The sequence below is a fragment of the Periplaneta americana genome, chromosome 10 (genome assembly GCF_040183065.1).
Source record: "Periplaneta americana isolate PAMFEO1 chromosome 10, P.americana_PAMFEO1_priV1, whole genome shotgun sequence".
Taxonomy (NCBI): domain Eukaryota; kingdom Metazoa; phylum Arthropoda; class Insecta; order Blattodea; family Blattidae; genus Periplaneta; species Periplaneta americana.
The window spans coordinates 35,543,072-35,567,470 of record NC_091126.1 but is presented as its reverse complement, the minus strand read 5'-3'; the positions used below and the strand labels follow the sequence as shown (position 1 = coordinate 35,567,470).

Genomic DNA, 24,399 nt, shown 5'->3' with positions numbered 1-24,399 from the left:
CATTGACTGCTGCTTGGTTTCCGGGGTGAAGTGCGAAATCCAAATCTCAATGCCTGTGACGATCCTGCCGAGGAACTCGTCGCCGTCATCGTGATACCGTTGCAGAAATGTCAGTGCTGCTCCTAAACGTTGCATTTTGTGTTCGGGTATCAGGTACCCACCTGGTACACACTTTTTTGAACAGCAGGTGCTTAGTGACAATCTCATGCAACAAGGATCGCGATATCTGCGGAAAATGGCTGCTCAGCTCCGTAATCGTGAAGCGACGGTTCTCCATGATGCACTGCCACACCAGCTCAACACCATCATTGATGAGGGACGGTCGCCCACTGCGCTCTTCATCATGGAGACTTTGACGGCCTTCAGAAAACTGCCTACACCAGCGACGCACCATCTGCTTACTCATGATGTTCGGCCCATAGACCTGACAGAGCTGCCGATGAATTTCAATTGGCGCAATGCTTTGTGCATTGAAGAACTTTATCACCGATCGAACCTCGCAGGTGGCGGGAGAAGGAATAAGAGCTTCCATTTCGGACCACTGCTGCCACACTAGTGGCACCAGGCGGGACCTGTCCGGCTGGCATGTGATTGATACGTCATAGATCTGTTACACATGCGCAATTGACACGGTTAATTAAGTTTACTTTCAAGAGGAAAAAATCGGGAAACTTACTTTCTGGATGCGACTCGTACATCCCTGTGCAGATATTCAATTGGACACATTACAGTCAGTAGTTCATGTAACAGTTTGGTGGCATTGCCTATGTATGGATGTTAATGGTGATCACTTCGAACACCTACAACGATTTCAATCCTTGAACACTAAGCTACATTTTCACCCAAAATGAGACGTTTCCGTCCATTAATTTGAAAGTTATTGGCAATTTAACAGAATATACATTTTTTGGACCACTCTGTATGACCATCGGTCACTATCGCTATGTGTCATATTGGTTGGAGATGAAAATTTTTCGGAGCTGTGATTTTCGAACTTTATTCACAGTGGGAACCAGCGACAAAATCACAGATCTTCAAATCACATCCCACCACTACAATAGACTTCTCTGCATACTGTGTACATTTCTAATTAGTAGATAAAATGTGAAATACTACATTTCTCATACCTTTTCCAAAACACTCAATTCCCAGCGCAAACGCTGAATTGGCGAGTTTAATTTCAGTAACAATAACCTTTGTTCGTCCACGAGGGGCAATGCTTGTGCAACCCAAAATGACAGTTCTGTTGCATCTGTTGGCAACTGCAGGCCGGCAGATGTACTACCTGGAAATCAAGAATTTATGATATAAATGTGAACCACAAACAAATTCTGATCATCACATCATTCTTCTTTAAAGAATTCCTCTCCACAAAATAACTGACAGAAACAGCTGGAACCCATTTACTAGCAGTGAAGTGAAACTAATTTACCTTTTATATAATACTGATACTAAGTTCGTACAAAAATATTAAACAATTACAATAACAGTTTTTCATGCTCCAAAACAAAACTCCGTAGTGTGTATTTTTGTACTGTATTTCACTTTTTCAATATGGGAGTAAAGATATGATGCCAGAAAAAAAGATATGGTTCGAAATTTTGACAAAGTACACATTAACAATATGCATCACACTGAACAAAAGACATACCTAGCTGACGACCCTTGGAGCTTAACGTTCCTAGCTTTAGGAAACACATACCTAGCTTTAGGTATGAGAGGTGAAATTGGGCACGTCGTACTAGTCTGGAGGAACAGTACTGTTTGTGGACCCAGTACGGCCAAGGTGTCATCATAGAATCTCGGTGTTTTATCATTTCCAGCTTCTTCAACCTCAGGCTGTTTGCTGGTGATCCCTTATCTGATGGTTCACTTCGGTAGCGATCTAGGGACAGAAGTCTCGATCCATGTAGAGAGCTGGGAAGGATGACTTCTGGCAAGATTTTCACTGTCGCATTTACATTTCTGAAACAAAAACAATTTCCTTCACCTATAAAGAGCATATACAAGCTAAAAATTATATGAAACTGATAGTTGTGTTTCTCCCTCTCTTAACACATTCTTTTCTCTCCTCACTTTCCAAGACCAAACCTGAGTCAAATTTCAGACTTTGTTGCAGAACTCTTGAAATATTATGTGTGTTTTACAATTATCCCTCTGTCTGTTGGACGAAGTTCACGAATACTCTCATTGATGGGGTCACTGTTGCATTTGCTGTTGATCACAGGGGTGGCGCCAGGGGGCTTGCAAACCCCTTCTGGAATCCCTGCACCCCTTTCAGCATCCCTTCCAAATAACCTATAATGTATAATCTTAGTATTATAGCGTTTATTTTTGTATAGAGTGATGCTGATGAATTAAATGTAATTTTACGTTAAGAGAGATTCCTTCAAAGTTTATTTATTTTACGCATCATTAAAGGAGTGCTATTTAAATTGATTTTGGTATAGGTATTCCACTGACACCTATACTCTTCTAAAGTTTTATTGTCGATCTTTCAAAATAAGTTATAACTGTAGTACATTGTTTAAAATGTTTCGTTAAAAATTTGATAAGTTATTTTTTTCAGTTCTCATCTAAGACAACTCTAAAAAGAACATGTAACTTCTATCAATTAAACACTAGATAGGCTGTGTATTGTATGTTGCAAAGGAATATTATAAAGCGACAATGGGAGAAAAATGATTTAAAATTATCGTGTATTTTGTAGACTGTCGTTTTATTAATTTCTTTTACTTCGTTATTTAACGACGCTGTATCAAATACTAGGTTATTTAGCGTCGGTGAGATTGGTGATAGAAAGATGGTATTTGGCGAGATGAGGCCGAGGATTCGCCATAATTACCTGGCATTCATCTTATGGTTGGGGAAAACCTCGGAAAGAATCCAACCAGGCAATCAGCTCAAGCGGGAATCGAACCCGTATCCCTGAGCGCAACTTCAGACTGGCAGGCAAGCGCCTTAACTGACTGAGCCACGCCGGTGGCCATTTTATTAATAATTTGTGTTTCAAGCCTTAAGTAGGTGTGCCAATTCCAGTTCCCAACTCGTTAGTGTTGAATCAATACCTGGTACCAAATTATATTTCAGTCTCCTCTGAGCTTTTCAAGTGATAATTTCCGTTCAATTTCTTGTGCTCAACCATACAATAGGTCTAATGGAATAAAATATTCATTGTGGTGAAGTGAAATAAGTTTTAGATTAGATATGCTCACTTTTTAGGTCTTGCATTCTGAAAAATGAAAAGTAATCCCTAATAAGCATCTTTGAAACAATGTGAAATTGTTTTAGAATTCGAGGATGATTTGGCGGAGAGTGATATTAGAGAGGCGAGTGTTCATGAATTAGCATTCCCTTGTGACTATATTTCAGTTGGAATTCGACAGCCTATCTTAAAAGTGTTGCCCAAAAGAGAGTATGATAATGAAAAGAGCTGTTTTCAGACAAACTGGTACAAATCTTATGCTTGGCTAGAATATAGTTTAGCGAAAGATTTTTATTTTAGTAGGTTATTTTAAGACCTTTATCAACAGCTTAGGTTATTTAGCGTCTGCATGAGATGGTGATAATGCCGGTGGAATGAGTCTGGGGTCCAACACTAAAAGTTACCCAGCATTTGCTCATATTGGATTGTTAGTGAAAGATGTTGCTTATTGTTTTGTTTGTCGATTCAGCAACATACAATATTAAGGCACATTTTCGACTTAGATAATATTACTTATAGCACCTTTCACTATATTTATAGCACCCGCAACTATGAAATCCTGGTGCTGCCACTGGCTTATCACATTCATAAGCATTTCCAATCTATTCAATTTTATGGATGACAGTGATTGTGAAATGGTGGAATTATGTGAGGGGAAACAGGAGCACTCAGAGGAAGTCTCAAAAGAAAAAAGTTCAGAACAGAAATAATCAAATTTCTACATAGTCATACCTTCTACTCAACTGATGAATTGTTTATGCCTGTAAATTAAATTAATCTGTTTTGCAAATATTTTATATTTTTGTAGAGCCACCAGCTTAGCTCAGTTGGCAGAGGTACTCCCTTACTGATCCAGAGCTGGGCTCTGGCTTGGGTTCTATTCTCACTTGGGCTGATTACTTGGTCGGGTTTTTTTACGAGGTTTTCCACAAACGTAAGGCAAATGTCAGGTTAAAAAAAAAAAGAAAAGAGAAAAAAAAAAAAAGGAAAGGAAAATAAATAAAATTTCACTTGTTCTAGAACTTAGAAGTTCAATGCAGATGGAAGATCTACGGAATAAAATTAAATAAAATTCACCACATGCTAAAACTGTATTATGTCCCGTGCCGTGGTGTTGCGGTCTAAGGCATCCCGCCTAGGACTCGCGTTACGGAATGCGCGCTGGTTCGAGTCCTCATGGGGGAAGAAATTTTCTCATGAAATTTCGGCCAGTGTATGGGACTGGTGCTCACCCAGCATCGTGATGCACTTGGGGAGCTACGATAGGTAGCGAAATCTGGTTGCGAATACCAGCTATAAAGGCTGGGGGGATCATCATGCTAACCACACGATATGTCCATTCTGTTTGGATGATCGTCCATCTCTGCTTCGGCATGTGGACGTGAGGCCAGCAGCCAGTTGGTCGCTCTAGGCCCTTCACGGGCTGTAGCGCCACGGGATAAAACTGTATTATGAATCAAGAATTTTATGACCTTAAAATAATCCACACGAACTTTACAAATATCACTGTTGCTGCTGCTGTCACCACCACCACCACCATTTTATATTAAACAAATCCCAGTTTTCGAAGAATATTTATATTAATTTATTACTTACACAAACATCATTAATGTAAGTAAAACATTTCAAAATCTTAACGCATTTATTCAATCATTTTTCTTGCACATTCAGACTCAGAAACAAAATATGAGCCACCTGAATTCTCAAAGTTCCAGTTATGACATACTGTGCATGCTCAGTAAGGAACAAGTATGTGCAATATGTTATAACTGGAACTTCGAAAATTCAGGTGACCCAAATTTTGTTTCTGGGTCTGTACAATCCAATAGTACTCACCCATCAAGCTGACGCATTGAATTTATTATTTTAAATCTCTGTCTGCCTTTTGCTTTTATGCGAAGCTCTTCTTCATCACGATATTCATATATCTCAGCTGTCGTTCCAATGTGGGCCATTCTTGGGATTGAAGCCTCAAAGTACCTTAAAATACATACTTGTATTAAAATTTATCTTTACATTTTTACATGAAAATGAAGTAACCACCTCAAAATTTTATCTTAGAAAAATATCTCCACTGCATTATAATTTTGTCAAAAATCGGGGGAGTACAAAATTACAATGTTTAAATAATTAAAAAAAAACATCTGTTATATGCTTAGACCAGGCATGTCAAGGTCAATGCATGAAAGTTGTTACAGAGAGCAAATGTAGATAGCGTAGTCAGCTGAAGAGATAAGCGCAATATCCGAAGATAGCTGATCGCTGATTCATATTACAAGCATGAGCGAGCTAAGTTGTAACTGTCGCGGGAGAAATGCCACAAAGTTGCACTTTTGAGTTGTACTGTCACAATAGACGGTTATTTTCGGAAGGAATAAAATTTCTTAAGTAGTTTGCAATAATAATAATAATAATAATAATAATAATAATAATAATAATAATAATAAATTTATTTTCTAATGGTATATCAATGAGTAAAAATAAGACATCCGAAGCATGAAGAACCATACATATTACGTAATTATTTAAGCACAAGGAACTGGCCACCTTATCCCATTATCTTCTGGCCTAGTTGTCTTTAAGTGGAGCCTTGTTGGTATCACTTGTGAGGTTCAGACCTGTCTTCGGACAGTTGAATAAACAACAACAATACTTCATTTCTAGTAAATGGTTTTTGGTATCTCTCTTTTTTTTTTTAAGTTTACACTATATTTAATGAAATAAAATTCAATTAAATAATAACAAAATTACAATTAAACTTGTTGGTTGTTAAACTACGTATTTTTATGATACGTCAGTATTAATATATTAATTACAATAATAGTTAAATAATATAGTTCGTGATGTTTTCAATAATTAAAAATAACCAAAACATCTTAGAAATTCACAAACAATCTTAAATCTGGTCTCAAATTCTTTTCTCAAGTCCTTCAGTACTTCATTATATTTGTTATACTGGTCCTGATTCAAATTAGGTAACAATTTTAGATTAATAAAGTGGTAACAGTTACCCACTGAAACTTGCGACTCCCACAATTTCACTTTTCCTATAAAAGCTTTTATTTCTTCATACATTTGCGGTAATAAGGACATCCTTTCCTCGGAGATGGACACAATATCGTAGCTGTAACAGATGTTTATTCAAACGTCGCGGTCAATGACGTCATCTGGAGATACACGAACTGCTCATGCATCTTGTTCCACTTTTACATAAAAAAATAGAGAGAGAGAGAGGAGGAAGTGCTCCGAGGAGGCCCTAATCATATTCCCAAAAATATAAGAAAGACTTAAACATTTACAAAAGTGCTGTCATTGCACATAAATTTCACTTAACTGCCAGAACCTTCATAGTGTCATGGATATATTCAGAAATTAGTATGTGTGTTCTCACTGCTTCTCTTTTCATCCTTTTAAATATCCTTATTCTTCAATAATTTTTGCATTTTTATATTAATGCACTGTTATGGTTTATGCTTAGTTGCAAAAGAACGTAACTCAAATATGCAGTAAGCACCAGTGAATCCAGAAGCAGGACATCCCCCCCCCCCACTGCCTATGTGAACTTATGGCACTTCACTGTACTAGAACTTACATACTATGTTCCAAGGCAGCTTGTGTATGGCCTTGGGGTCAGTCATGCCAATATAATAATAATGATTTATTTTAGCTGGCAGAGTTAAGGCCGTAAGGCCTTCTCTTCCACTCAACCAGCAAAAAGTATATATATATATATATATATATATATATATATATATATATATATATATATATATGCATGAACTTACAAAGAATTCAACAATTTGATTTAGATGAGAGTTACATGTATACAAGAATTATTTACGAATTAAACAACAAAATACTATGAACTATTAATTAAACACTGAAATAAACTGTGTAGCAGAATTAAGCTAAAATACATAGAATGTTAATATATTTCAAATAATATTAGATAATAGAAAGAGATTATTATGAGACAATTTTGAAAATACAGCACTATCAGGATGATGTCTAAAGAAAGAAGTAACAATGTAGTCAGTGATAGTTTAAATCAGTATGATTGGAGTGAAATGTTAATAAGGTTATCTTTTAAGCTGTCTATGAACAACTAACCTTATCTTCATATGCTCTGGGACAGAATACAGCCCATAATCATTACTCAATGCTCAAGAATCCTTATAGCCCTGTGCTGTGCATCACTTGGTGTCAAAAGATCGACTTTGGGATTTGGACTATTGTAGGATGTTATTGAGTTCGATGCAATACACTTGATAGGGTGAAATTTTTGGACAGATAAAGCACTGTAAACTTGACAAAGGATATTACATTCCCATAAGATTCATGTTTAGGACCATGAAAATTCAACATGTTAATGCAAGAGAGGGAATATGAAGTAACAATGTGTGTGAATCAATATCCTATGAACCAAATTCGTAGGAAGATATCTGTTTCCAGGAACCCTTCTTTTTCTTCTTCCTCCTCCTCAGTAATGGAATAAACTTCTACTAAAATACCTAGGCATGAATAGCCCATTGTGCGCCCAATAAACTAGGAATCAATCCAGGAGATCACATTGGGTGACAAGCTTCATGGCACTAACTGGTCAGGTACCATCAACAGACAGAATAGTTGCTTTGACATGTCCCCTCCTGTTTTGTTGGAAGTAATTCTCTTCAATGATTAGGAGTAACATGCTGTTTCAAAATAATGGAGAAATTCCTCATTACCATGTAACAGATAGAGGATAATTCAATAGATTGTTTCACTGAAATGTGGATCACTGAATATGGAACAATACCTTGGCTGCTGAGATCTCCAGATTTCAAACCTTCGCATTTCTTGAAAAAAAAATTTACGGTTTATTTAACGATGCTCCCAACTGCCGAGGTTATATCAGTATCACCAGTGTGCTGGAATTTTGTCCCGCAGGAGTTCTTTTACATGCCAGTAAATCTACTGACACGAATCTGTCGCATTTAAACACACTTAAATACCATCGAACTGGGCCGGGATTGAACCCGCAACCTCGAGCACAGGCGGCCAGCACTATACTGACTACGCTACCCAGGCTGATAGCATTTCTTATGATGAGACAAAGAACTGGTGTGACAACAGTCAGTTAACCCTCGACACTTAGCTGGGGTCTTTTCTAACACCACATCTTTTATTGTTAACATCTACATCCATATACGCTGGAACATTCCAGTAACCTGATATGCTATTCTTGGTTATTTTGGTTTCCTTTACAATTAAAATTATTTCATAAATATATATTGATTTTCTTTTTCATGTTTATTGCTTGGGTTCGTGGATGGCCCCAAATATAGAACACGTCTTTATTTTCTAGTTAGAATTGTTTTGCAGTGATAGTGTTTTGTTTTAAGCAAAATGAACATGTACTTTGAAAAGTGAACAAATGAAACAAATATAGCGTAAACTGCCATGTAGGCTATGGGTAAAATGTTTTAGGTTCATGAGTAATTATTTGTATTTGTAAAATTAGCTTCTTGTTCCTTCTACTGCAGCAGATGAGATTACATTAATTAATTGTCTAAACATAATTAACACTTATGCAATAATTTATTTTTTGTGCTTTATTTCAAGGAAAGTGAATGTGTTCTCTGATAATTCAAAAAATAAAAACACATAATCTGCCATTAAACTAATTTAATTAATTCATTGATAAACCTAATGAGTAAGTCTAGGTGCAATAAAAACTTTCAATTTCCTTGTAGTGTATATAAAAATTCAGTAAGCTACAAAATATCCTAATTATTAACAACAAATATTCCTGGGGGTCAAAAAAAGGACCTCCGATAAGTAGTATGAAATTCTAGAGCAGCTAAGTTGCGAGACTTAATAGTGTCGAGTATACTGTTGTGAACATCATGGGACCACAGCTCTAATATGAGATTAACATTGACTTTGAGGACAGAAAACTTTTTCCTGCCAGGCAATGGCATGTGTAAATGTCTGGTTTAAACTTATCCAGCAGATAGGATATTTATCCGGAAGTTGGGTTGTAAATGTGTACGACTTCCGTTTATGTACAGACCCAGAAACAAAATTTGGGCCACCTGAATTTTGTTTCTGAGTCTGTACAATCTGGAGGTTCAAAGATGTGTTGAGTTCAAAATGGCTGCACATCATATAGCTGAAGATTTGATGTACCAGTTTAATTTTGAGACATTCCAATGGCGAATTCTGGAGAGGATGCTTCTGATGTCAGAAAAGTGGAAAAAATTAGGCCGCGTCCAAATAATCTTGAAGAATGAGATGACTAGGAATTATTGAGGAAATTCTGAATAATGAAACCTACTACACTTCGTGTTTAGATGAAGTCAATGTCAACTGGAATATAATACAAATCGAACTCGGACCATCTGAATGGAAGGCCAGCACACTTGCATTGTAGCCACACATGATTACAAATTACAACTGATTCTTCTAATTCCTTCAAAAAGTGTTAAATTTATGTTCCTGCACACATATCTAACAAAAGTTTCAGTGAGTACACGGTTAATAATAAATTATATCAGTATTGCAATAATATTTCTGTGTAGATTGCACTATAATAATTATTCTGAAATATAGTAATCTGTAATACAGCATAAGTGAGGTTATAATGTTGCTTCATGCAGATTTTCTGTTGTATTAAGGTGATCTAACATAATATTTTATGACAAGCTATCATATTATCAGTTCTAAATAATACTTTTACATAAATAATAACAGTACATAATATATATACAAATATGAATTTATATGGTAAAGGCGTAACCATATCTAATTATTTGTACATTTTTCCAGAAATAATGGTCTACCTCGAGTGGACCAATTATAACTACTGGCACTGGAGGAACACCGACAACAGCAGGAGATTTTTATGATGTTCACAAAGTTATAGCAAGAACTGTTGTCAATCAAGCTAGTACTGCGCTTGCTACTTGGTTTAATTGAAGTGATGGCTTGTAATGCTTCAATGGGTGTAGTTTTAATTGCACTAGTTATTAAACGCAAGGCTTGATTTTGTATTTTTTCTAGGGATTCTCTCTCTCTCTGCTTTTTTTTTTTTAATGTTGTTATGAAAACTCCTGGATAGTATTTAATACAGTTTTATATACATACGAGGATCGAAAAGTAACACAACAATTTTTTGTAGCAACATATTTAATAGATAAGAAAAATGAAATAATGCACAAGAAAGCTATAGGTTTTACCTATTTTTCGACATAAGAACCAAGTCTCTCAACACATTTCTCCAATCGTAACACCTGATTCAATAAATCTCATTCATAAAACGCCATTTTCTTGGCATACAGCCACATAAGCACGACTGATTTCACTTCTTCATCTGAACCAAAGTGTTGGCCTCCTAGGAATTTCATTGGTACGAAGAGGTGAAAGTCAGACAGTGCGAAGTCTGGACTGTAGGGTGGACGACTGCCACCTCAATGCCTCTGACATTGGGTGGTATTGCAGCAGTCACAGTTTGGCCAGAACATGCTTTGTTGGAAGCCCTCTTTGAAGAATCTGCACCACCTGGAGATGTTGCTATGGTCCAGACAATCAGCACCACACCTCCAACATTTCGATGTGGATTTCACTCGAATGTTTACGTTTCGTCCACAAAAAACAGACTACACCTCGCTGCTCTTTACAAGTAGGTGATGCTAGCACATGTGCCATTTTTACTCAGTAGTTACCACTCATTCTGTCAGGGTGACACCTGATCAAGCCATTGCTGTTTGTAGTGCAAGATTCAAACTATCTGCCAACTTTGAACGTCCTAACCAAAATCGTATTCCATAAAAAATGGTTGTGCATTACTTTCCGATACGCTCTCGTATTATAGGTCTTCATTAAAGTTTTCCTAGAACTGTCTCATTTTGTGCCTGCTAGTTGTTGTTGAATCAACTATCCGAAGATAGGTTGGAACACCAATACAGTTCACTCACGAGACAACTAAGCCAGGAGATAATGGGGTAGAGTGGCCAGTTTCTTTCCCTTCCATTGTATATATTGCTGACTAGTATGCCTAATATACTTCACTAATAAGACTTAAGATATGTCTGTTAGTGCTTTTATTAATTTAACAAACTAAGACAATTTATTGAATTTTCAACGTGACAGTTTCTCTTTATTTTCTGAAAGTTTTGGGACTGACATTTGCATTTTTCAAGGAAGCTCTTCAATTCATGCTAAGTCTAGTGATTCATGTATGCAAATATATCCTTATTGTTACTTTTTAAATATATTTTATTGCTTGGATCCCTCGCAGTGATCCCTTAAAGGTCTAGGATAACTGAAACCTGTCATGTAAACATAAAGACCTGATAAATACATTTAAAAAATTATGACCAGTTAATCTGCATGTGTACTTAAAACAATAAAGATGCACTGTAGCTGCAATTCAAATTTATTTTTCATACACAAAATATGATAAAACAACATTTCTCAGGAGGAACAATAATCATAATGACACACTGCATGTGTATTAAAACAACAAAGATACACTATAGCTGCAATTCAATTTGAAATTTATTTATTTTGTATAAACAAAATACGAGGCATGTCTAAAAAGTATCCGACCTTAAATTTTCCCGCGCAAAGTAGTGATTCTAAGGCGGCGCCACTGCGCACGGTGGAAGGAGGAACCGTAATGCGCATGCTTGAATTTTTTCACCGCATTCGCTTGTGCCAGTCACTGGCTGGTGGTGGCCAAGTAAGGTGCTGTTCTAAGTGTTTGTCGGATTTAGTTTTCTCGCAAGATGACTGAACGAATTGAGCAAAGATACTGCATCAAATTTTGTCAAAAGCTTGGTGATTCTCGAAGTCAAACAATTCGTAAGATTCAGCAGGTGTTTGGGGAAGATGCGAGGGGTGTAACACAAATTAAGGGGTGGTTCAACCGATTCAAAGATGGCCGCACATTAGCGGAGAGTGAGCAGTGTTGTGGCAGGCCCCAAACTGCTCGGTGTGCAGCTGTTGTTGAGAGGGTGCGAAATTTGGTGATGGCAGATCGTCGTTTGACCATGCGGGAGATTGCCGAAGAGGTTGGCGTGAGTAAAGATTCTGCACATGCAATTTTGCGTGATGATTTGAACATGAACCGAGTGGCTGCGAAATTCGTGCCCAAGTTGTTGTCCCCGGAACAAAAAGACCTCCGTCATGACGTTGCACAGGACCTTCTGGACACTGCCAACACTGATCCTGGGTTTCTGAACACCGTGATAACTAGAGATGAGTCATGGGTGTACGGGTACGACCCAGAAACAAAAAGACAGTCGTCGCAATGGAAGCATCCCGAGTCTCCAAGGCCGAAGAAAGCACGGCAGGTGCGAAGCAAAATCAAGGTGATGCTGACTGTTTTCTTTGATGTCCGTGGAATTGTGCATCACGAATACGCACCGGAAGGACAAACGGTGACAAAGGAGTACTATCACGATGTTCTCCGGCGACTCCGTGATGCAGTTCGGCGCAAAAGACCAGACATGTGGACGGCGAACAACTGGCACTTGCATCACGACAACGCCCCCGCACATTCATCCCAATTGATCCACACTTTCTTGGCCAAACATGGAATTACAACCGTTCTCCAACCTCCCTACTCTCCAGACCTGGCTCCTTGCGACTTCTGGTTGTTTCCAAAATTGAAGACACCACTGAAAGAATCCCGTTTTGAGAGTAGAGAAGAGATAATGCATAACGCGACGACGGAGCTGAACACCATTCCAAAAGAAGACTTCCAGAGATGTTTCCGGCAGTGGAAGGATCGGTGGGCTAAGTGTGTGCAAGCACAAGGGGCCTACTTTGAAGGGGATTAGGGTCCCAACCCCGTCAGGTATTTGAAATATTTTTTCTGGCTAAAGGTCGGATACTTTTTAGACAGGCCTCGTATAGTAACACATTTCACAGGAGGCACAATAATAATAATCATTTATTGCATCCACTAGATCATTACAAATATATACATATGATATGATTTACAAACTAATACTTATATAATACATAAGAGTACATAATAACTATAATTAAACACAACACAAATACAAATGGAAGTACATAAAACTCAGAACAATTTTAGTTTAGAAAACTACAGGCCGGACTAACTTTGTCTATAAGGCCCATTTATAGAAAATGAACACAATCACACTAATACTTTTAGAATAAAATTGTTGCATTTAGACTTTTACGAGAAGACTCCTCATCTTCTTACTCTGACCTGCCTTGAAATCAGGACCTGAAACAGAGGAATTCCAAGAATTTAATCATCAAAGCTATGGAGACAAAGGTATCTTTGTTGTTAATGATAATGATGCTACTATATTGGATTAGTAAATTACTGCTTAAGATGTTAATATCATTTAGCCAGATTTTTTAGTATTTCTTTTAATTTTAATGTCTAATTTTAAGATTAAAAGTTGTGCTCTCTTTTTTTATTTCAAATTTTTTTTTCTTATTTCTATGTCATAGACACTTTCTCTTCTTCCTCTGGGCAAATTGTTTATTTAACAGTTCCTACTGTAGGGTGGCTACACAAGTTTGCTCTGTGAACCACAAATGTAGTTTCTGTCACTAATTGAACACATCCTTCTAATGGGCATCTATTAAAGAGGAAAAAAATGTAATGTAAAAACCGCAAATGTTGATTTTGATATGCCAAATCCCATCTCTTTCCAAACATGATGGCATGACTTACTTTTATTTCTAATCATTCTTTAGTACATTATGAGCATCCAACTTTCAACTAGGCTAGACGGCAATTCGGAAGGCGGATGCGCCATAGCCTGTATGGCATGTGACGTCACAAGCTTGAACAGGAGAACCAATCAGAATCAGTCAGTAACAAGTGCTTCTCGAGTTACTTTGCTCACGTGTGAGTGTTTCAAAACATCGAATAAGTAAAACTAACATATACTGTGTATGTATAAGATAAATAAATGGAAGGAGATGCTATAAAAAGACAAGTACTGTACAGGCAGGCGCGGGAAATAGTGTTTAAGGTGTATAATTATTTTAAAAACATTAACGAGCAGAACTCTGCCGGGCATCATGGTGCTGGCCGCAACGTTGCCAACCCACAGGAGACGACTGCAGAAGCATGTGGTATGGGTTTGCGAACCGTGCAAAGAATTGTTAGTGAAGGAAACAAATCTTTTAATGTGAGCGGAACTGCCACGTTTCGTTCCCCTGGAAAACATCCTCGTCGTGAAAAAACAGTCTCTGAATTAGATGATTTTAATAAAAGTGTGCTGCGACGTACAGTATTAGATATGTACCTTCGAGAATCCGACTCTGAAAAATCTGACGGGACTGATGAGGGAATCAGCGACTTCAATTAAAACCAGGTACTGAATATTCATTAAATCCTAATTTATATTAAATGTGACCGAAATGTGACAATATAACATGGTACTCGTAGTTATTGTTTTAGGGTCTTTAACTAGCTAAAATTATTTGCGCCTAGAAATAGACCTAAATACAATTTCAACTTAAATAGTGTATCATTTTTTTTTCTAGTAATACACCGTATACATTTCGAATTAAAACTGTGTGATAACATAATAATAATAATAATAATAATAATAATAATAATAATAATAATAATAATAATAATATACCGCACATAAAAATCATAAAACTTGGTATAAACATTATTAATAGAACATAAGATTTGATAATGTTCTGATAAAAGGTTTGTCATGCTTGCAGTAATCAACGGCTAAGGTCATTATTGTCTTTTTAAAATTGAAATTCTCTCCTCAGCTACTTGTATTGCGCGCACGCGTGAAGTACGATGTGGCAATGCTGTACATTGCCTTTCTCTCACTATCTGTCTCTCTCTCGACGCAAACGCTAGCAGCCGGCCGCCTTCCGAACTAGCGTCTAGTCTAATATATTTTATAGGAATTATTGTAATACTATTGAAGTTCATGTATTTCTGACATCTCAAATATAATTAAATCTACATTAAACTTATAGTTCACTGATGCAGAAGGATTACAGTATTTATTGTAATTGTGGAAAAAGAAGATGTTTTATTATAAATGTGTGGACACTTCAAAGTCAGCAGTTGTAACTGTATTGTATTTTTAGCAATGAGAAATTGAAGCTCCAATATAAAAAATAAAAGGAAAGTTGTATTGTAAATAAACTGCAACTGCAGTCAGTTCCTATTTTATTTTATGAAATGATATTTTTAAGTTCACAAGTTTCAAAGTGAAAATCCTCACAGAAAAGTTGAATTACAACTTGACATAATGTGACAATCTGAGTACAAACCTATTACAGCAAAATTTCATAATAAAGGACTTCAGTTTAGCGTACTTTTCATTTTTACACAGAAATTTTAAATCCCCACTCAAATCCCATGTAATATTATAATGCAAAGATGTTTAGATTTTATGATATCCATTTCTTATGACCATTTCATTATGTACAATTTATGTTTTAACTTGATAATTATTTAACTTTTACATCTTATTTATCTACTGCTTGCTGCAGATTTCATATGGTCTCTGTGTGTGTATCAGTTTTTATTTTGAACATGTTGGCTGAAAATGTATCAATATTTTATAGTTATTTCAGATTGAAAAAGTTACCATCATACATAGACTGTGAAAGAAATTTTTGTAGTATTTATAAATAAATTTACCTGGAGATATTGTTGGCACATCCAGTTCCACTACAAACATCTGATTGGTACTGTAAATAAAAAATAAATAATAGGACTATAATCGAATACAATGTTAAATTAAATTTTTATAACCATTTGTAAGAATCTAGTTTTTTCTTCATCTGTAAAGCTCATCATCTCTTCTTCTGGCTCTCATTTACCAACACACACTAACCTCATTCAGCCGAAAAAAAAATTAAATAAATAACAATAAATAAATAAAAAACTAAATAACTAACTACATAATTAAATAAATAAAAATTAATTAATAAATTAATAAATGGATTAATACATAAATAAGTAAATGAATGAATATATATATATATATATATATATAATTAAATAAATAAATGAAAAAAATAAATAGATAAATAAGTGAAAAGAAAAAGAATTGAAAGTATAATGCTTTTCAAAATAATGTTATAACATTTTCTCTGCTTAATATTTAATAATTTGTATACCAAATGTGTATATGCACATGAAAGGGGAGCACTTGGCTGGTATTGAGTTAACGGTGCTTTAGTATTTCTTGATAAGTATTTGAAGTAGTAGGAATAGATGAATCTGGTTCCAATGCATTTTAGAAGTCTAAAATCAACAAGAACTTTTATTATGTAAAAAAGTCAATTCTACAGTACAGCCCTTAATAGATCTGTTACGTTTGAATGCAAATAACTACTACTCTACTTGGAAGTTACGCTGTTCACAATTTTTTCATATTTACTAATATTTTTTCTTCACAAATAAAATATATAATGAATATTTGAAATCATAAATGCACAGTTTAAGTTCTTCCATTTCGAGACCTCTATCAAAAGTACTGGTGTAGTGAATTATCTATATAACTCAACCCATAGCCTAGTCATGTTATTTCTGCTCAAGTCTGCATTTTGGGCACATTGTATGTCCCTTTACTATCTGATCCCGATGTTCTAACTCCTACAGTAGCCACAGATGGTGCGGAATACCATATTTTTTTTTCGAAGAAGTACATTTGTCAGTTCAAAGTTCTGCAGCTCTAATAATTTCAGTAGGCTCTCTGAAGTCATAGGGCTAGTCATTATTAATAATGCTGTATATTACTTCTTCTGAATTAATGAATTTTTAATGCACATCATATTGGGACAATCCTTTCTGAATTCAAAACAGTGCATTTGTGTCAAATTAGACATATTTCTCACTCTTGCCTGTAGTTTATTCTGCCATTTGTAAATTGAAACAAAAACTGTTTCTTATTAATAAGTATTTATTGAATTTCAATCTTAAGGCATATAAACTTGCAAATGTTTATTTGCTATTTAATAACAATATATGAACGTTTTCGCCGTTTAGGGCATCTTCAGATATAACAAAACATAATATCTGAACCTATTATAGTATATTATGCAAATAACAAGGAAAATAGAGAACAATATATGTGATACATGAAATTCATGAGCTTTATGTAGATATAACATGATACAGGATGAATATTGAGATAATCTTTGAATTTGAACTTAGACTGGACGAATGTTTTATTTTATACATATAGCTCATGTTACAATTAATATACAATGTTTAAAATTTGTCAATGATGTTAATTTTAAAATTTACAATGATGATAATAAAATATTTAAAGTAATCATGGCTGAAAGTTGTCGTAAGTTACAAGATAGTATGCGTAGTTAATGTTCATGTGTTTTGTAATTATTTCACTTAGAGAGGCCGTTGGCATTTGAATGAATGTTGTTTGACGTTGATGACTACTTTACAATTGATATACAGTGATTAAATTAGTCAATGTTAATGTAAAGTAGTCATCAACGTCAAACAACATTCATTCAAATGCCAACGGCCTCTCTAAGTGAAATAATTACAAAACACACGAACATTAACTATGCATACTATCTTGTAACTTACGACAACTTTCAGCCATGATTACTTTAAATATTTTATTATCATCATTGTAAATTTTAAAATTAACATCATTGACAAATTTTAAACATTGTATATTAATTGTAACATGAGCTATATGTATAAAATAAAACATTCGTCCAGTCTAAGTTCAAATTCAAAGATTATCTCAATATTCATCCTGTATCATGTTATATCTACATAAAGCTCATGAATTTCATGTATCACATATATTGTTCTCTATTTTCCTTGTTATTTGCATAATATACTATTATAGGTCCAGATAATATGTTTTGTTATATCTGAAGATGCCCTAAACGGCGAAAACGTTCATATATTGTTATTAAATAGCAAATAAACATTTGCAAGTTTATATGCCTTGAGATTGAAATTCATTAAATACTTATTAATAATTTACCAGGCATATTGATATATTAAAATGAATTGTAAAAAACTGTTTCTGTTCCAAATGCTGTAGGGACAATGGAATAACTGGTAGATGGACAGATTTTTCTTGCCACATCCATAACATCATCAATGGCAGAACATGCATTCTTGTTAAATAAAATTTTAAAGCATCCAAAATAAAAATCAGGTTGGAACTTCTCATGTTCTATAGGAACTAAGGAAATTCTGCAGCTCTTATTTTTGTTTGTCATCATTTGCCACGTGTTGTACCTCTCACTACAGCGCTATTTTATTTTGACCCACACAGTTGTCTGCATGGAACTCAAAATTTTCTTCATCTAGTAAAAAAAATTCAAGTAGGCCTAGTTAAAGTAACAGGGATACATCTGTATTTTTACCTTTTCAGGTATCACATATAATAGAATGACTATGTTTAATGGCTCACAAGCAACACCGAACAGACTCACTTTGTACCCTGTAAGAAAGAAAATTGGACTTACTTGCTCGGGATTTGGTAGAGGTATCTGTTGTATGATCGTATTCACATGAAACCCTCTCACCAACAAAAGGAGCACTGAAATATTCTGTCACGATATCGGCTATTTCAGACAGTAAATATGAATGTGAATATTGCTTTAGTGATTTGAAAATAAATTCAGATGTAGAACTTCCTCTATCATTTACTTACTTCCTTACTTACAAATGGCTTTTAAGGAACCCGCAGGTTAATTGCCACCCTCACATAAGCCCGCCATCGGTCCCTATCCTGTGCAAGATTAATCCAATTTCTATCATCATAGCCCACCTCCCTCAAATACATTTTAATATTATCCTCCCATCTACGTCTCGGCCTCCCCAAAGGTCTTTTTCCCTCCGGCCTCCCAACTAACACTCTATATGCATTTCTGGATTCGCCCATACGTGCTACATGCCCTGCCCATCTCAAACATTTGGATTTAATGTTCCTAATTATGTCAGGTGAAGAATACACTGCATGCAGTTCTGCATTGTCTAACTTTCTCCATTTTCTTGTAACTTCATCCCTTTTAGCCCCAAATATGTTCCTAAGAATCTTATTCTCAAACACCCTTAATCTCTGTTTCTCTCGCAAAGTAAGATTCCAAGTTTCACAACCATACAGAACAACCGGTAATATAACTGTTTTATAAATTCTAACTTTCAGATTTTTTGACAACAGACTAGATGACAAAAGCTTCTCAACCATTTTTTCTCCAATATCTGTCGAATACAAAAAAATCTGATCAATAGTCGATCTATTATGCCTAAAACCACACTCATGATCCCCAATAATTTCATCTACATATGGAGTTAATCTTCTCAAAAGAATATTGGACAAAGTTTTGTACGACGTCAACAAAAGTGATAATCCTCGAAAGTTCCTACAATTAGTCTTGTCCCCCTTCTTAAAAATAGGCACAATTGTGGACTCCTTCCATTGTTCTGGTACAATTTCCTTTTCCCAAATAGCAAGTACAAGATTTGAAGCTTATATCAGTGAAGTAACATGCACTATTTCTAACAAATATAAATGTCACCTACATTTGATGTACAATTACACATAAATAAAACAAAATGATTATGACAATGATTATTAAGACAAACGCACTTTTATGATCCGCATCCATCCTGATTAGGCCTACTAACTATAGTGCGATCGAGAAGCCTCTCTGCAGTGTTTGTGTAGCTGAGAATCCACTAGGCAGAGAATTCAAGTGGCAGCATGCACTAGCCGCTAAGCATATAATGGACTGGGGATGTAAGGTTGTCAAACTGGAATTAATGGGAAAGTGCCAACTTTCTATAGGATTATTAGAACTAATGGAGTTGTGGAGAGACTTTTCGATCACACTGTAATTAAAACCAAATTCTATAATATGGTACAAATTATTATTATTTGAAAAGAAACATAACCTTTACAACCTTACCTTTTGCTTCCATGAAAAGTTTCGTCATATGTGCAATTTTCTGTTCTTTTCTTGGCTTCAACTTCCATATTATAACAATAATGCTTAGAATAAAACCTCAAAATAAATAGCACCATACAAACACGAAACATTAACATGAAATACGCAAGGAAATGTACACCAACGCAATCAAATTCACTATAGTATTTTCAGTAGCTTCATTGTCAACATAATAAAAATGTTACTATATCTTACGGATAACAATCCTGCAGTTAAAATCCGTTGGTAGTACAGAACATAATATTTATCTTTCAGATAGCAAAATTGCAGTTTACGTATCTGGAGATTTATTTGGCGATCGTATTACAGGCTCAAGTGTTTTTCACTGCAGTTTTATTTTTATTTCGAACTTTACTCCATCTGATAATATAATTTTTTTATTTATCTAAATAACCATCATTCTGAGAACGTATCTTCCTATCATCAAATTACTTATTGACAGATCCTTAATGAATCCACGTATTTTGCGGCAGTTTCTGTCCGCACCTTACATTCTGCAGCAAATAAATTTTTTTTTTCTTTATGGAAACTGCAAAAATGTGTTTCTGGATGTGACACAAACTAACATCTTACTGCAGTGATGTAAAGTGTGGGCATATTGTAGCCTTTGACAGGGAGTCTAATGACCTTCTGCTTACAGAATGGAATGCAAGCATACACTTAAATGAGATTCTACGTCACTGTTACACCTCGTTTAAAGGCTAGAAATTCCCGCGCTTGACATGCCTGTCTTATTGTATCTTTGAGAATGAGAGGGCCATTTACATCATAGCAATGCAATAATCATTAAAAAAAAAAAACATGTCAAACATCATTTCTGACTTAGAAATAGGATATGATGAACAAAACAGAGGACTAATACAGCAGTTGTGTTTGTTTGGGCAACAGCAGTTCTATTTCTTTGGACAGATATGTGCAGAATTTGATAATGAAATCTTACCTCACACAAACAACACCAAAAGTGCCACTTGTCGATATTATATTCCGCAACATGCTCATTGTTGGAGCGTAGAATACCATTAGTGGCAATGTTTGTCCAGGAACTAAAACTAAGCCAGGTTGAGGCAACAATGGCAGAATCTGGTATGATCCATCATCAAGGTAATTTCGCCCTCTCACCTCCTCTAGGTTGTCACCCAGATACTGAAAAAAAATATATATATATAGACATTAGTCTTTCCATTGAATTATGGCTGATCTAAGAAAATTTGTATAATGTGTGACATTTTAAGCAAAGAACTTTTAAAAACTACATCCTTCATTTATGCTCCCCCAGTTGCAAAACACCACTGCAGTCACTCACAAAACTTCGCCATAACACAACCTGTAACTCTGGATCAATGTCGCTAACTTCACATCAAATCTTGTCCAACACCCGGATACTGATCAGTAGGCCCCGGGAAAAGTATTGCTATCAGCTTAGTATGCAACATAGCATACCTGCTTTGAGAGGGATGGGGTAAATAACGATAGACAGCGTGACGCTGTCAGTAGTACAGTTTGGTTCATGAGAAATGAAGTAATACATGAAAGTCTCATTATTTGTACGTAATTTTGACTAGTTTCCAGTGATTAGCTATGAAGCTTACAAAGTGCAATTCTAATTTATTCTCATTAAGAGATCTAAATATTTCATTGCACTTGACATACTGGTAATAATTTTATTTACATATTAAAAGGTTGCAATGAACTACCGATATCATTTTCAAATTTCTGAAAGAAAATCCCTTTCTGTTATCTGACAGCAATGTTCTATATATAGAAAATGTACGCTCCACATCTGCAGATATAACCGGAGCATATTAAAAATATTTTATATCACTACAGCTTATATTAACACTACTAGAAGAACATTTTATTTGACAGAACATTAGCAACTTGACTAAGGGTCTGGTCTCCATCATTTGCGTCCAACATTGTTTTCATCTTTGCAGATACACGTTTCCCAACATCATTTTCAACGCGATTCAAGTTACTAATAATATTTGTTACCAAGTGTATTTGAGTCAAGAGTTCTGCACTAGATTCTTCTAAAGCTTCAATAGCAGCTGGCAAAAACCCAAAAGTTGACGTAATATACTTTAGATCATGTTCAATGTCTGTATTATTAAAGAGTTTTTGAGAAACCTTGATTGCTGCGGCATCACTTGAAGGAAATGACTGAATCACGTTCTTCACAGATTCAAAATTGTCATACAAAACAGTTCATTACCATGGATGGAAAACACATTTTCTCCATATTGAGGAACATATTTCCTTAGTGCTTCTAACTTGCGTACTTTTGGTCTAGGTATTCTGAAGACACGTGTCGACTGCTTTTGACTGCGTTGTACCAAGCTACCCCGCCACAAGTTCTACCTGCACAGTGATGCGTGCAAGAGTCCTCTGTTCATAAATATTAGCTATACTACATCGCACATTTCCCTGTAAGCAATACTTTCTCCGGGGTCTACTGATCAGTCTATAAGAGAATAGTCTTTCTTTCAAATACCCCGATAAAATATCTGGAGCTGGAAGAGTGGGTGGTCGGAAAGACAACACTATGTCACCATATCAAGAAATGATGAGCCCAAAGAACAATCTGAGCAAAGTTTGCAATGAGCTGTAAAGGCAACTGCCCTATCTTATTGAATCACGGGTTTTCTGGCTGGTACTGTAGCTCTTCTAATGTGGAAATAAGGAAATTCTCCAATATTTGTGAATATCATTCTGCATTCACAGTTATATTACCACTAGGAGGAACATCTACTGTAACTTATGACTGAATAATACTCAGGTGTTGAAGAACAAGATTCGGTGAGAAGTTGATAACAGAGTTACGGGTTTGTGTCACAGTGAATTTCTGTGATTGTAGCTGAGTAATGCAACTGGTGCAGGTCAGCTGAACGATGTAATTTTTTTAAGTAACATCAATTGTGAAATTAGAGCAAATTCTAATGTTTGAAGAAAATAAGATGATGAATTTTTAAATAAGTACCTATTCACTTTAAAGTGTTTATGTCATTTTAAAAGGAGTTCTCGTGAAATGCTTTGCCTTGTACTAGGGTTGCACCAGAGATTTCTCAGGCATATTTTTCACAACATATTTACATCGTAAATATGGAATATTTCATATCCATTCTTATTAATGTCAGCGAAAAAGGATAAGGTGAAGGCAAATAAATGTACTGTGAGACTTTATGCATTATTTCTAAATATATCAGAAATTTTGATGCAAACATACAACTGGGGCCAAATAATAAGCCTACAATACATCCCGAATTATCCAGGACCGTCCCAGTTTCGGCAGAGGTGTCCCATGTCCCTAGAAGAGTCCATTGAGGTAGGTGATTACCTCAGATTTTGGTCTATAATTTATTTTTTTGTTTGAATTACGATATTATTAAGAAGTTATGATGTCAAAGTGAAAGAGCGCACGCGTACACACACACGCGCACGCACACACACAGTTTACAGATATTAAACAAATTTGATACTTAATTTTTATAATATACACAAATTATTATTATAGCTAATTTATCACTAAAGCAGTTGTAAATGCTTACTGGATTATGAAACAAGGTAGGTAATGTTTGAATCCTGTGTCTCAACTCTTACATTCAATTATTATCGAGAAACTCTAGGCCATGCCTGTCAAACTCGTGCTCAAAAGGTGCGAACAAATACGGAGGTGGTGGTTACTAGCATCCTGACTGCTTCATGTCCCTTGCATTGACTCAACGTAAGGTATGCCCAGGATCGTGAATGTAAACAGTGCTGTTGTACTAGTAACAGTGGCGGCTGGTACTGTGCATATACTTTGCATTTCTATTTTGGTATATAGGAGTACTTTTTACCGTAATAACTTTACCATCGTCCTCGTCTTTCTCACAATGGAAACTTTTCATCACAGACTTTTTACATATTAACGGAATACAGCTCATTTCGAAACTCATGAAAACGAGAATAAGAAACAACCTTGAAAATATGCCGAAGTTGCTTCTAAAGGGCGTAAATCCTAGTTAAAAGTCACTACATGCCAATAGACATATTACAATATTTTATCATTACCATCGTTTGTGTAGCTCAACCGGTTAGTGACGCACCTTTCAAGTAGAAGTTATGGATTCGATTCACGGCGACTTTTTACTTTTTGTTCTTTTAAAAACAAAAACGTGTAGAGGGCAAGACTTCTGAATACTGATAGAAATATACAGATCCCCCAGATGCTTCTAGCTGAACGGGCAAGAAGA

At 35.5% G+C, this 24,399-nt stretch overlaps 1 protein-coding gene across 4 annotated transcripts in view; it reads right to left on the bottom strand.

Moving 5' to 3' along the window:
- The window catches only part of ohgt (E3 ubiquitin ligase component cereblon), a 75,325-nt gene that overhangs the window by 22,589 nt on the left and 28,337 nt on the right, over positions 1 to 24,399 (bottom strand). For all 4 annotated transcript variants that reach the window (XM_069837235.1, XM_069837238.1, XM_069837236.1 and 1 more), the window contains exons 3-6: positions 21,108 to 21,310; positions 5,042 to 5,185; positions 1,703 to 1,965; positions 1,128 to 1,285 (exon numbers count right to left, since the gene is read on the bottom strand). In XM_069837235.1, coding sequence (XP_069693336.1) covers positions 1,128 to 1,285; positions 1,703 to 1,965; positions 5,042 to 5,185; positions 21,108 to 21,310 — 768 coding nt within the window. The remainder of the gene's footprint in view (positions 1 to 1,127; positions 1,286 to 1,702; positions 1,966 to 5,041; positions 5,186 to 21,107; positions 21,311 to 24,399) is intronic.